Here is a 15,416-nt window from a genome sequence, read left to right as displayed (position 1 = left end):
AATGTCACCGAACAACTGCAAAGCAAGGAACACATTTCATTTCAGAAACTCCAAGGGTCGCTGTTTGAAAAACAATCAATATAAAAAGAAGATGAGGGATGGGTTAGGAAAAATGCAGAAGCAATAGGAGAACTAATGACAAATCTCATTTTTTTCCAAATATTCTCATTTGATATTGGAATGGGAACATGGAGTAGACTGCATGCTCCTTCATTTATCCATTACTGACATCAATAAACTTTTGCCAACTAAATAATACTGGACTTGTTTTTTGACAAATTTTGTCCTTTATTTTATTTTAAAAGGACATGCCCCACGGGGAAAGCAAACTTTATCCCAGTCCCTCCTACAAGGTAGTCATAAACAAACGGTACAGTTAGATGCTAGATACAACTTTATTCAGAAATCTGTGCCATATAAGAGGTGCATACATCAGCATTCATGGACAAAAGCAAACCAGTTTTCTTGTAAAAGTGTGATTTTTTTTCAATATCTATTTACATTAATTTTTATTGTGGGGTGGTATCTAAATACAAAATTTTAAATATCTGATCAATGAGAACACCCCAAAGTAGAACCATAATGCGATCATATGCATTTATAGCAATACCAAGTCTGATACATTGAAGCATTATACAGAAGGTAAGAAATGATTTTTAAATGCTTGAATAGCACCAGTTACTGTCATAGAATAAACATAATATTTTCTAGATGTAGCAATTTTTAAAAATCCTGATCAAAACTGTAACCAATATATGAGCTAAATATCAGGATGCAAAATGTAAATGCTACGTAAACCCAGAAAAGCAATTTCAGCAGTGTGACTGACAACTGTATCAAATGCATTTACTACAATCATGTGATTAGAAAGTTTAGTGGAGTTCTTTGCATTAGTTAAGATTATGCTACTTTAATTTTACTATCTTTCAAAGGCAAGGTGTGGCTTTAAGTGAATGGTAAATTTTTGATAATTAAAAATAAAAAATAATTAGAATAAATGCATATAGATCAAATATATGAAATTTATGTCTGATGATAGCATTGTCATTGACATTCTTGCATCATTCTATTACATAAAGATAGGAGGTAATCATTAAGTGTTTTTACAGTTAGCAATTTTAGAGAAATACTACTAAAATAGCAACACATTTTACTTCTTAAGGGTAAGTCAGGATATTACAATTAATGACAAGATAAACTGACATGTAAGTATCAAAATAAATCATCTTAAAAGTAGAACAAATGCAAGAAAATCCTGCTGAGAACTGAGTTCTACAATTGTTTAAACAAGTAGGACAGCACAAAAGTTAGTCTGGTGTTAATATATTAGCATGAATAAGTAACTGAGGTATTTAATGGAAAGAACCGGCACACTTTGTGTTTGACTGAGAAAGAGGAGAAGCAAAAGGCCTGTGACCATATATATTGCCATTATTGATAAGAAAAAAGGAGGTTTCCTCTTAAACATTGAACAAGCTACTATTTAACACACACATATGCATTTCTGTCAAACACAATACTACAGTTTGCAAAACACTAAAGATGTGCACCTTCCCATTTCTTACGTTGATATCTTTCCCATCACTTAAATATTCCAGTGCATTTAGTTCACATTTGCTCTTTCCAAAATATATTTTGTTCTTAATTTTTAATACAGTTCTAACAAACTACTCTCAGGATACAGCTTATTTTAGCTGCTCCTTGCCCTTCCCCACATCTTTTCGGATACTGCCACTGTTCCCTCTGATAGCAATACTTGTATTTGTAAGTAACTTGTAGGCTTAAAATCTTGGCTTTGCATAAACTTTGGTAACTGAATAAACATTCTAGCAATATCATCCAATTTCATTGCCACTTAAATGATCTTGTAAGTACAAGCTCTATAAATATGATAGCACCAAAGTTTCACAAGGTGCAGATCCAAATTTCATACACAGTTATTTTTATTTTGTGCTGTTGGAGCACTACAATCTAGAAAAGTAACCTCAGGAGCAAAAACTATAATCAAATGTGTGCACATCCATATGTACACAAATTGGCAAAGTGACTTTTCCACCAAGTATGGGCAAAAGCAAGCGATTTCACATTTGCCATCTTCACAAGGCCATGAAGGCAGAACCAGAGCTACAAAATGGTAGTATTTAGATTCAGGTCTTACTTTTATTTGGAAATATTTTTCATTGGCATTAAAACTAAACCAAAATATTTCAGCATGGTAATTCTCTCCTTCCTTAATATGCTTGAAGAAAAAGATGGCCAATTACTTAAATCAAGCAAAGTTTTTGTGAAACACAACATAACAGAAAAACCCACCAACAATCAGAGGATAGCAGAGGATCTGCATCTCTGAATTATATGTACACTGTGACAGGGTACAAATGCACTATGTTTATATAAAAATATATTCATCATTTAACGAACTACCCTCTGAACTCTCCTAGGCCAACTTTGCAGAAGAAACTGTAATTTTAAGTTCTTTCCACAGTATTTCTTACACATTTGTTTGTGGACTAATTATTTTTCCAATAAAGAATGGTGACAAAATGAGTTATCCTTTTCATCTGTACTCTCTCTTATTTTTCTCTTTATTTTTATCCTTTGACAAGTCATCCAGGAAATCCAGTCTCATTAGACAGTGTTTTACAATTCCATGTTAAGAAGTATATCCATTTCAACTTGAGATAATATGTTGAAGTTCACTTCACTTAACTATTCGCTTAGGAATTGGTCCAGGAGATGGAAGATAAACCATCTTCCATGGTTTATCAGGGAACAGATAAAATGCAAATAATTACTGAAATGTTGCCTTCATTCTGCGCAGTGTGTCCTGAATTTTTCTAGAATGCTTTTCTGCTGGTATCTGATGGAAGTTGGCACAGTTGTCAGCTGCCAAGGCAGAAATATCTGCATCTTTAAAATGAGCTATTCTTTGTCTGAGGTAAGACTGCAGCTTGAAATCCGGTGTAAATGTATAGGGATTCTCTTGAAATGCATGAACTTGGCTCACAACTTTTGCAATATTTCTTGAAAGAAAATATGGGAAAAAAGATTACTTTGTTTTGTTGCTGATAATAAAACTTTAAATTCAAAGGCACAGAGCATTCACTTTTATATCTGCCCCTTTAGTTACATGTCAAAATGACTGCAATCATTTAAACTTCTAACATGAAACACTGTTTCCTCTTATTACCTCATTAGACCATATTCTGTTCTAAAAATTCAGGTGACATATATATAATTACAATAATTACCTAAGTTTAGTCCACTTGTGAGCTCCGTTTGTCATTGTGAATCCTCCAGTTTCAAGTTGTTGGACATGCATAGCCAAAACATGGGCTGATGGAATTGTTGGATGTGTTTTGAATCTTTCTCCTTCCATCAAACACAAACTGTCACTTTTTAAGAACATCTGTTTTAAAAAATGTATGCAGACAAATCTCTGGTTTAGTTTCAAGGTAGGCTTTATAAGAAGGTCTCCATTTTATATGTTTAGCACTACATATTTATTTGTAATGAATTTTAACTTTTGGCACTGCAGTTGAAGATAACATGTTAAATTAATCTGGTGGCAGACATTTTGAAATGCAGAACTAAAGAAAGTAATTTTAATCAAAAGATATTCCAAAAGATAATTCTTGATGTTTCCAATTCACAGACAAAATTGTATCTTAGAATTTCACTTTAGGATTCAAAATCAGATAGATCAATAGGGGGATGCCTATGATAAGAACAAACATCTAAGATCGTTCAAAACAGATTAGAGTCACAAAACTGAGAAATCAATAGAAAAAGTGTATCTAAATCTCCTAAACTGCTTTGAAATGTCTTTTCTTTTAAGTCGCATAGGATACATTTTTGAGAAAAATATTAAGATGAAAATTAATGTTAACTCTGGGCTAATCAAGAGCTAACAGTCCTAAATCAAGTTAAAATCTCCTTAGTAGTACAAAATAATTATTTTGACTTTTATCCAGTAGAGGCATCCATGTAGAAAGATCTCACATCTTCTCCAATCTCCAAGGAGTATTTTACATTAAAAATTTTATACTATACCTCAACAGCCTTGAGTTCTTCCATTATTTCAGCTACTTTTGCAGGTAAAATTTTCCATGCCTTCCAATAAAACAAAATACAGTTTTGTTTTTCACATTACTTTCCATATCAGAACAAAATCATATTTAAACAAAATAGTTACAGGAAAGAGTCCCAAAGCATATCACTTACTGGTAACTGTCGAACAATAAGATTTTCCAAGCCTGCTAAGATTTGCATCGCGGTAGCAAAATTTCTTTGTTCATAGCAGGATTTTGCTATAAGAAGAAATTTTGATAACAAGCTCACCTGCAGCTGGAAAAGATATTAAGATAAAACAGTTTTCTAGAGCTCACATGTGTTTGGAAGCTATCAGTTTCAGTCAGTTGTTAGTAAAAAGCTTATTTTGGAATTAGAAAGTATTTCTTCTGATTTCATGGGAATAAAGTACCCTTGTAAGTAGTGGGTGATACTGAGACTCAAGCTCAGTGCTTATTGTCAATAATTTCTTGGTTCTATTGCTTTTTCAAGGCTGGGAAGAGGCTCTAGAAGAAAACAGCAGAGAGAAAGCAAAGGACTAACACATTACTCACTGAAATACATTCATTCATATATAGTGTCTGCTGAATGGTCAAGTAACTTTAAAGGTTAGCAAAGCATTGTGGACTTTATATGACCAACCAGTGCTGTATTGCCAGTTAGAAAAATAAACTGCAAACTATACACTGTGATTCTAGCAGATTATTTCTTCTCCCAGGATTTGTTTTTTTAAAAAAATGTTTGTATATGTTAAAAAAACATATGTTTTTGAGAAATACTATAAATCAAGAAATCCAACAAAAACCCAGAGGACAACCCAACAAAGAGTGATAAGAGAATTCAGAGATTTGGTCTCTGACCACTTGTATATAAAAAAACAATTGTAGATAGATGCAGACTCAGGATTTTCATAGTGATTAGAAAGAAATAAATGAAAATTAATTGAGAAGGATAAAAAACAGATGAACCTTCTTTCAGAATTTGTTATCAAAATTGTTGACTGTAGTAATATATCCCTCTGTCACTATTTTTGCTGTCACTGAGGTGTCCTTGCTAAACTCTGACTTCTCTTATCCTTAGGCAATTAATTTCTTATATTCTATAAAGTTTTCAAACCTGCTACTACAAAACATCAAGTGGATTCTCCTAGTGACAATAAACCAAACTATTGACAGTCTATTAACAGGTACAGAAAACAGGTAACAGTTTCATAATTAATAAAACTATGACAAACCTTAGAACTGTGACATGTTACAATCTCAGCAGCAACCCAGGTACTGATACTGTCTGCATTTCTTAGTAATTGTAGAAGGTATTGATCTTGTATGCACTTTGACAGAAACAAATTACAGACTTTAAGTGAAACTGCCTCAGTTGAAACAGCTCTATGGAAAGGGTGGGGGGGGGGGAAAAAAAAGAAGCAAAAATAAGTAATGCAGACACTGGATTTGCATGGAAAAATGTTGATTTCTAATCATTTAAAATAACTCTGTAGTGTTTGCAATCTTGATTTTTAAAACCATTTATAAGTACAAAGTGAGATGTTACTTATCTTTCTTAAAATTACAAGATAAGCATGTGCATCATGCATTTTTGTATATATAAGAAACCTTCATACTTGTTACTGAACAAACAATTTATTCAAGTGCAAAACCGGTTGACACATGAAATAACAGCCAGAATCCAAATATAATAAAAACTGAAACCACATAAGAAACTTAACCTTGAAAAGGCACAGGTTACATCTATGCTGCTCGACAGGCCAGTGGCTGTTCTCTATTCCTAACACCTGGTGGCACCACACAGTTCGTTTCCCTGTGCCTCTACCTCAAACAAGTAAAAACCAGCTGGTTTTGCCTCTGATATTGAACAACTTATAAAAGAAGATGTGATTTATATGCATCTTCCCCATCTTAGACAGAAAAGTCCACTACATTTAGTATCACTAACAAGTACTAATTAGAAGCTAGCAGAATCCATCAGGTATTTAAGAATTAAACTTTAATCAATTATAATTCAGAGCCCATGTGACTGGATGAAAATAACAGTTACAATTGAAAATAATAATTAAAATTGGAAAAGTAACTTAAAATTTCTAATCTTTCTAAACACTATAGGAAAATTTTTATGTATCTGTAAACATTAGGAGTTGTAACAGTACACAAAGGATGGTCATAGAGATTAAATATGGATATAGTTGCCAAGCAACCTGCTTCAGAAACCATTACAATCCCCCCCCCCATAAAATAAATCCTGCACAACACCCACAATGTAAATCTTCCCTAATATTTTGGCCTAATCTACTTTAGATTTCAAGGAAATCACTTTGTAAATGTGAGCTACCACACATACGTACACATATATGTAGTTACACACATATCCGTACAAATAAAATCTCCTGAATTTCAAAAAGGTATGTAAAGAGAATATCTACTCTGGGGAAAAACAGAAAGTGTTTTAAAAGTTTCTCTCTTCCTGGATGTTTTAAAGGTATAACATGAACAGCTGTGCATCAACAGAATGGAGGGATGGTTAAAACAAGCAGTGTACTTACTTTTGGACAGCAACACATTTGTCTTTAACACCAAGTGCCCTTGAATTTAGAAAGTGTACTGGATGGCACTTATGAAATACTTCCTAAACAAAAAGAACAAAATATATCTTGTTAAAGTGTAACAATGTATCAATCTAAAATGATAAAGGATAAAAATGACAGAAATTTCTTTTCTTCACAACATTTATCAGAGGGATCACTGCCTATGAATTGAGTTAACCAGTCTAAATTTCACTGCAGAGACTTGGAGAAAATGGAGTACTATAATTCCATGTATTATGAAATAGCGGAATCCTACTCAGCTTGAAATAGGGTTGAAAGATGGTAAAGAAAGGAAGTTGAGTATAAAATAAGATGTGCATTATTTGTACTTCCAAGCGAACCCAGTCCTTTGTACCTGCTGTAGCAACGTCAGCTGACAACAAAGCTGATGCACACTGTATTCTGTTAAGAGATATGGTTCCACTTCATCTGCTTTAGCAAAGGAAACTGGGAATTCTTCTGTAAAATTGTTATAGCATGGCTTTGGCAAAACGGATGAAATAGTGTACAGCCGTTCTCTCTGATGATGCACAATTGGTCCCATACCTTTGGAGAGTTTCCAGTTAAAGTTCTGCAGAGAAAAAAAGGAAAAAAAAAAATTATGCATTATGTCTCTGTTCTCTAAGGCCATTTGTTATGTCTCCTCTTGATCTAACCTTCTGAACACTAGGTCAGAAAAAGACCTTTGGAAAAGCAAAACTCTTTAGCTAGTCTTCAAGCTTAGCTCAGAGAGGCCCACACTGTTTTCTCTATATTGCTATTTTAGGTTAATATGATATGCACAGTCAGCAAACCTGAGCAGGAAGCTTCTGGATATAAACCAACCTGTATTTAAAACAAACTTTCATGTATTCAAGCTGGCCAACATAAAATAATTTATGCTCTTAAGTTTTATATTTTACCTCTTACTATCTCTTGTACTTTTTTTGCCTGGAATCAAACCGCCCTATGAAACAAATATTACCTATGAGTGAAAATGTATGAAAGCTCATACAAGGCTACTGCTGCAATCAGAATTAATGCACACATTATTGTTCTCTTTCCAGGGCACAGAAAACTTTCACTGAATTCAAAAAAAAAAAAAAAAAAAAAAAAAAAAAAAAAAAAAAAAAAAAAAGAAGGAAGGTCAAATCAATGCCTTAAGATTATTCTTTACATCATCATCATCAGAATGACTGAAAGGTAACTTGTTTTCTGCATTTTTTATTTTTTACTGTTTTTGGTGAGGGCATTTATTTCCTATGATCTTCACAGCTCTAGCATGCAGTACTGTATATTCCAGATCATTATTCATTGTCTTTGTCCAGAATAGACATCAAACTTTATTTTCAAACTTTTGCCCCATGTGACTTGTAATCAATCTCCTTCCAGAAGGCGAACTATTCATCTCATTCTAGATCATGTTATTTTCCTGGACATAATCTCGTAGTATTTCACTGTATGTTCAGTTTGCCTTCTCTTCACTAACTCCATTATTGTAATATCAGCTTCTAATCACTGTGATTACCTTCTAACCACATAATAATTGAACTAATATTGCTCGTTCTTCCATTCTTTTCCCTCCTCCCATCGTCCAGTATCGTTGCAATGCAGTGTCAGTACAAGAAGTCTGCTTTTCCCCTATTCTTCTTGCCCTTTACTGATTGAGTCTCCAGTGTACCCCATGGAAATTTTGCAACTTTATCAAGACAGTGATTCTAAATTCAATTTGCACAATATCAATACATTCCACTTTCATATGCCACTCCAGTTACTCTGAGGACTTTTTTTTAGGCAAACTTTTCACGAGCACACTCTATAAATGAGTAAAGACGGACAAAAATGTAGACAAGTTTTTGCTACAAGCTTGAAATTCTAGAAGGGAACCTTGCCCCTCACTGTTTTCTTATACTTCTAGTCTTACAAATGCAGATGTATACATAACAAAAAGTATCAATAGTTGACAAGGGGAAAAAAAAGATTTCCCAGTAACTAAGTCATAAATTAGTATCAAAAATGACGTGTTCAGCTCCTCTCAGGATTTGGTTCATGTGATCTATTATTACTGAAACAGTTGATAGGGCTCAGTTAAGGCTTCAGCTAGCTTCCTAGCTGTACAGCTGTTTAAACCATAGAAACTTTCAGCATAAAAATTAAAGCACAGATATATACATTTTACTGAATCGGGGTCCAGATCCTAAACTTAACACTTTCTTTTTTTTTGTTTTGGTTTGTTTTTTGGGATGAGAAAATGCTACATGGAAAAAGTGCTGTATATACCACAGTCTAAAGAAACCATATACCTTCCTGGAAGCATCTTCCGAGAGCTTTTTACATAACGAATGTAATGCTTTTCTGTCCTCCTCACCCTCCTCTTCACATTTGTCCATGCTGGAGCAATGATAAGCACTGCTACTTTTCCTGGCAGAAGCATCCTCAAGCAATGACAGCAAGCGCTCACCGTAGCCATTTAATGGAGCAACCTGTAAATGGAATACAGATTAACAGAATACTGAACTGAAGTTCCCAGAAATTATAAGCAAGATACAAAACACTTATGAGACTCAAGTAAGTCCAAAACCAGCTGTACTGAACATAGCTGCCAAAGACAGCATTTTTTTATACTTTATTTGTAATAAGCACAGATTTTATAATAACTGTGTCTCATATATCATAACTGCCTACAACTGACCATTTTTTTCTTAAAGCTTGTGCCAAAATCCTGTCTTACCTTGGAAGAAATAAACTCTTTTAGAGTATACAAAAGATCAGTATTTGTTGCAAAGTCTACACTGTAGCAGTCTTCAATCCAAGCCTGCAGGATGTAGAAACTGCGGTTACATATTTTGGTAAATGATGTGGAAGGGTCCAGGCTTGCACTGGTGAGAAGAAAAAGGCACTTATTGTACCAAAATACTACAACTGAAAATAACTGTAGAGAAAACTGTAGATATTATTTGGTTTTGACCATACCATTAAATGCTTATGTTTCACATCTGTGGCTCTATGGAAACAAAACTGTGGTTGTGTTTATGACCCAATATTGAACAACTGTCGAACTTAAGATTTGCAGAATTTAGAAGAAAACATGAAGAAAGCATATTGCCAAATACACTACTTGCTCTAATTTCACTCTCACTTGCCAAGGCAGTCTTACAAAAATAATCATCAAAAACTGAAGTTCATTAAGTTTTTTTTTTTTTTTTTTTTTTTTTTTTGGTTAGAAACAGCTCTTTGCCATTGAAGGAAAAGTCAGTTGTGCTTTGATAACATTTTTTCATAGGAAGTTACTGTACCTGGATAAAGTGCTGCTGATTCTTTCAAGAAGAAACTGCAAAAATTCTTCTTGTGTGCAGAAATAACGGAAAGTGTAGAGAAACTGCTGTACATAACCTTCTAAAAACGCATTTCTGTGAAGCACAAGAAAAAACTTCAGACAAACGAGAACATGATTTTGTCTTGCAGTAAAGTACAGCAACAATAAAAACCCTCAAAACATCAAGAAATGGCAGGGATTTCAAATTCACAAGCTCTACAGGAAATTCTGGTTCATTTTTATTTTATTTTTACACATCAGTGATTTGGAGAAAAAAGAAATATTGAGACTGCCAACAGTAGAAGTATAATTTCTGTTTAATAAAAAAAGTTAATAAAGAGCTTGGAATTCTATTAAGAACCTCTTTGACATTTCTATTATCTTCAAAATTTACTTTCTATTATTAGTACTGAGGAACACATTTAATTTTCTTGTTTCTGTCATCTCATTTGATGTTGTTGTAGAAGACTTTTAGAGTAAAAGTATAAAAAGTAGATGCTTTGATCAAGAAAATAAAATCTTTTTTTGTAATAGTAATTAGAATAGCAGCTGCTTTAACAATAAAAATATACTTATACACACATTATATATGAGTGTATTTTATGTGTATATATTTATATACATATTCACAAGATATTAAGCTGAGCTTAATGTCATGTCTACTTGACAGCTTACTGCAAACCATAAGAGAGTCTGGGTTTGCTGAATGGTGAAGCTCTGATTCCAAAGCATTTTGTTTGCTCTGACCAAAATATTAACTACCATCAAGGGCAGCACTCTGAATAACTGGGTCTAAGGGTCAGAATGAGTCAGGGATAAAAGCTTATGATTCTTCCTGTTACCTACCTTTGCTGCTTAAAATGATCAATTTAATTTGGGGCTTTTCAGAAATTGAATCTTTGTATCTTTCTGACTGTTCAAACCAGATGAAAATATGATTTACAAATTACCTGGAAGTGTCTTTTGTATTTAGACACCTACAGTGGCACAAGGCTGATTGAGCCATTTCATCTCTCAGGCTGTTCTCCTCCCTCATACTGTTACTCCCAGGGTACCTTAGAACAACAACCCCCTCACCTCAATTGAGGGTTAAAGGACATCTCTGTCCCCATCTACAGCCCCAAGGAAAGCCTACATCTTGATCAGTCTCATGGACTGAGTTCATAATTTGTAACCTGTGTTTTCACATCCAGACCTATGTAATTATCAAATTATATGTTCTGAAGAATTGCTACCTGCTAGTAACAACATTAAGCCATGATTCCATGGCAACTATCAGAGCTAAACTTCAAATAAGTAATGGATAAAAAAGTTTGAAGTTATTAATTTTTGGCTTATTATCAATTGCTCTAGTTTAAAATGAAATCCAAACTTTGTGGTTCAGTTTATTTCTTATCAGATTGTGTTTTGCCATTCTCCTGCCCATTTCTGCAAATAAGTGTGCACAGAAATAACATTAAGCTTGATATTTGAGAGTTCATGAAATCTTGAATATTTAAGATTTATTGTAGAAACAAATTTTTTAAATTTATAATAATGCTTCACTTCACTCCTAGTTAAGGATGTGCAAAATATACTATACCTAGAATATAAATAAGCCATTAAACCAAGGGGAGTCCCAGCTTGAAGATCTCTTATTCCATTTGGATTATTGCATTGATGTTTCACTGTATTATGGTAAATAAGCAACGATGGCTCATCAGTAGGTGCCACATCCAACGTGTCAGTTCTGCTGCTGTGAACAACCGTGGGAAGCACACAACATTCCACACCCCACTGCTCTGCATACATAATCTGCTCAAAGATTCAAAGCAATATAAAAATAAAATGTACAAAAACAGAGGAAAATCCACAGAAAATGCAGTCAATTCAATCTAAAGTCAATACACATCTGTTCAAACAACTTTTTTTTTTAAAAACAATATTAGACAGCTATTACATTTGCTCTAATCATTCTTTTAAATTTTACTTTATTTGGCACTTATCAAAACATTCTACATTTCACATGCTGACTTGAAGGCCAACTACACTGACATAGTATTGGAATGACAAATGAAACCAAAGCAAAACAAAATCTGACTTGCCTGCACATACTTCTTCACCAGTTCAAGAAACTGCACCTTTGATTTCATTTCCTGTAGCTGTCCTCTCAATTTGGGCAACATAGATTTGATTTCAGGACCTTTGTACATACAATATACACAGTATAAAAACATCAGTGATTTGATATATATGGAAATTTCTTAAACGATGTAACAACCCCCCTTTCACTACTAGCAGATTGTTGTAATATTACCTTTGTTTCTTCTTTCTTTCTCTAATAGCTTCTGATAAAACTTTATGGTCTTTCTATAATTTTTTGTCTCTATCATTAGCAGTTGTTCCAGTTCCTATGTAAAGAGGGAAAAAGATTTTAATCATAACGGTAAATGGTTTTACTGTTTCAGTAGGTAACAGAAGCTAGCTAAGGCTTATTTTGCATGAAAAACAATATTCAAACAGATAACAACATGATGATAGCTAAGAAAAACAGCCTTTCACATCCATGCTGTGCAGGAAAGCTACAGCAAACATTCTCTGCCCCCAAAAGTGTTACATAAGCTACAGTTTTACAGCTTACAAACTGGAGCTGGATTGTGTGATCAGAGTATATTTGAGTTTGTCTAAATCCATTTCATAAATATGCCTTGATGTGTAATTGCACTTATCTGGTTGTTCTCAGAGCATTTTCTTAAAATGACACTCAAAAGTCATCAAAAACTAAAAGCAATGGGTTGTGAAATCACAGCCCACCCTAGAAATGCTCTGCTAAGCAGCTGACCTAGTTCTGCTGCAAGAACTGTATGTCCGACTTAATGCAGTGGTTTCCAAAACAGTCTGCAGGCTTTGGTTTTCAGCCAGCATGCAGGTTCACTGGTCAGGCTTCAGCATGGCTAAGTAACTAAATGTGGTTTCAGGCATGCAATAGGCCTTTTGTCTCATGATTGTATGTGAGAATTAATTTTTGGGAACCATTGATATTGGACTTGAATAGCGAGACTACATTTTTCTTACTGATTCCAAAGATTGCTGTCATCTTTCATGCCAGAATGAACTTTATGATCACATGAGAAAGACTATGAAATACATTTTGGGCTGCTAACAACTTCTGTAAATGCATTAGTATTTTAATGTATTTATTTAACTATTTTCATGATTCTTCCTCCCACCCCAAAAGCTCTGTATACACTTTCTTGAAATTGAGTACAACTTTAGAAGAGAAGAAAATATAGCAAAATCAAAAGCAGTTAGCCATCATTGAGAATACATGCTTTCTAGATGAAAACTTTGGAGAGTTACTTACAAAAGTTCCCCCTAGACTGCTCATTTCATTATTCAGGAAGTAATGTATGTCATGTTTACATTATATTACATAAGCAAGTCAAAAGTCAGGCAGGAGACCTGCTGTATAAAGGATACATCTATTCTGAAGTTCAGTTTATACATTTTATAGTTAAGCATTTTACACAATAGAAAAACTAAATTTCTCTTGAGCTATGTAACTTAAACAATGGATAGAAACTAAAGTATATCCTGCTTAGCACAATAATGTCATTTTTAATGTAAACATTTATATTTGTTTGTGTATCAAAGTTTTCATTGTTTTTCCAGTCAATGAAAATGGGCCATCCACACTAGGGTCAGCTTCTGATTTAGCATAAGTTCTGATAAATAGCTGCCCTTCTAAAACATAAAAGGACATTGCATTTTTTTCTCAGAAAAATAGAAAGTAGAAATTGATAAACCTGAATATCAAATGACAACTGCTAGACAATTTTTGAATTGCATGTAATAATATTTGGATAAAAACTGGTATTCTGTTAAATTCCAAATATTTTGAAATTAGCTGTTCAAAAACTAGGTAAATAAAACAAACAAAAGATTGTACTTCTCCCTCCCTCCCTCCCCCAGTTTTCTTAGCTAAACGCAGATGAGACATTCAGGGTTGTTTAGAAGTCTAACATATCCCCAAACTATTAGGACTTTTAGAAAGGTCTGCTCCTAGGTATTCAAATAAAATTAGGTTCATAGGAAACAAAAACAGAGAATTCAATTATTATATCCAATCTTTATGTAATAAAAGAAGTTTTAAATAATATTAAAAAAAACAGAACGTAGTATGAAAATCAACCCTATACAATTTTTCCCATCACATAAACACTTAGCAATTGAGTTCCAAATAGAAGAGTGAAATGCATGCTTTCCATACATTTTGTTTGCAGGATGCCTTTCCCTTAAGTAGTGTATAACAGAAAAACAAGCTGCTGAATAAGTAAGTATGAAAACACAAAACACATTCAATTGTATCTCTTTTAAAGTAAGTTATATGTAAAGATAGAAAAATTAGCAGTGCAATTAATAGATCAAGGAAAAAAGAAATGACAGCAGAAGAAAAGGCTATCCAGTTATTAGAAACTGATATATCGAAATAAAACATGCAAACAGTTACCAGCGGGAAGGAAAAAAAAAAAAAAAAAAAAAAAAAACTAAAAACCATATCTGTCTAGACATTCATTAGGAAACGTAAATATTAGAACATAAAATATACTGTGGTTTTAAGCGGTGGCTTTTGCATTTGGGTCCTAAGCTAACCTCCAGTGACCTAATTATGTGAAATAGCATTTTAAATGAAATTCACTGAATGTGGCAGACAGAACTCCCTTAAGCAGAGTAATCAAAAAACACATAGCTCAGAGCTAAAATATCAAACAACTGGTTGGTAAATAGGTTAACTTTTGATAGTATGGACTTACTAGAAATTAATTTGAATGTGAGCAAAAGCCTGTCACTGAGCGGTCTGTTTTTAACAAAAGCTCAAAAGGTTTAACAACATCACAGTTCATTAGCAGCAATAATTACACAACTTAAACTTTGTGGATTTTTAAAACACTTATTATATAGTCATAACATATAAGGCTAGTAAAAGCTCACAAAAGATATTATCTAGATTATAAATTGGATACAGCTTGCTTTCACTTAAGATTCATTATTATTTCATCAGTGAAGTGAAAACAAATTGATTAAGAGAATATAATTGCGGGAAGGGAATCAGAAAAAAATGGCCATTTTCTGATGTTTGGAATCTGACGGATATGTTAGGAAGTGTCTTGTCTCCTAAATAACTCCAAGTGAGTAGCAGAAGATAGATGTGTTCCCAGTCTATTCTACATCATTTTCCATAGACCATTCAGGTTTATCATAAAACAAATTCTTGATGAAGCAATATGTTCAACGTTATGTGATTAAAGCTTGCTTCCTCTGAAGTATATTTTGTTCCTTAGGACACTTTTCTATAGCACACCCCTTAGTGTGGGGAAAAAAGAAATGGCAGAATTACTTGCTTACTTGGGAAAAGTGAAAATTCCAAGTTGTCTTTAAAGCACCAGTTTATACATGCTGAAAGGTAGCTCCCAG

At 33.5% G+C, this 15,416-nt stretch overlaps 1 protein-coding gene across 1 annotated transcript in view; it reads right to left on the bottom strand.

Moving 5' to 3' along the window:
* Window positions 1-2,216: 2,216 nt before the first annotated feature.
* KNDC1 (kinase non-catalytic C-lobe domain containing 1) overlaps window positions 2,217-15,416 on the bottom strand; it is a 61,811-nt gene continuing 48,611 nt past the window's right edge. Inside the window, exons 18-30 of the mRNA XM_062580063.1 lie at window positions 12,259-12,352; window positions 12,047-12,144; window positions 11,545-11,756; window positions 9,943-10,056; window positions 9,378-9,525; window positions 8,950-9,129; window positions 7,023-7,238; window positions 6,626-6,708; window positions 5,306-5,456; window positions 4,225-4,347; window positions 4,054-4,113; window positions 3,252-3,409; window positions 2,217-3,023 (exon numbers count right to left, since the gene is read on the bottom strand). Of these exons, the coding sequence (XP_062436047.1) occupies window positions 2,792-3,023; window positions 3,252-3,409; window positions 4,054-4,113; window positions 4,225-4,347; window positions 5,306-5,456; window positions 6,626-6,708; window positions 7,023-7,238; window positions 8,950-9,129; window positions 9,378-9,525; window positions 9,943-10,056; window positions 11,545-11,756; window positions 12,047-12,144; window positions 12,259-12,352 (1,869 nt within the window). The 3' untranslated portion in view covers window positions 2,217-2,791. The remainder of the gene's footprint in view (window positions 3,024-3,251; window positions 3,410-4,053; window positions 4,114-4,224; window positions 4,348-5,305; window positions 5,457-6,625; window positions 6,709-7,022; window positions 7,239-8,949; window positions 9,130-9,377; window positions 9,526-9,942; window positions 10,057-11,544; window positions 11,757-12,046; window positions 12,145-12,258; window positions 12,353-15,416) is intronic.

The sequence above is a fragment of the Rhea pennata genome, chromosome 7 (genome assembly GCF_028389875.1).
Source record: "Rhea pennata isolate bPtePen1 chromosome 7, bPtePen1.pri, whole genome shotgun sequence".
NCBI classification, from domain to species: domain Eukaryota; kingdom Metazoa; phylum Chordata; class Aves; order Rheiformes; family Rheidae; genus Rhea; species Rhea pennata.
The sequence above is the reverse complement of the archived record's forward strand: the minus strand, read 5'-3'. Positions and strand labels throughout refer to the sequence as shown.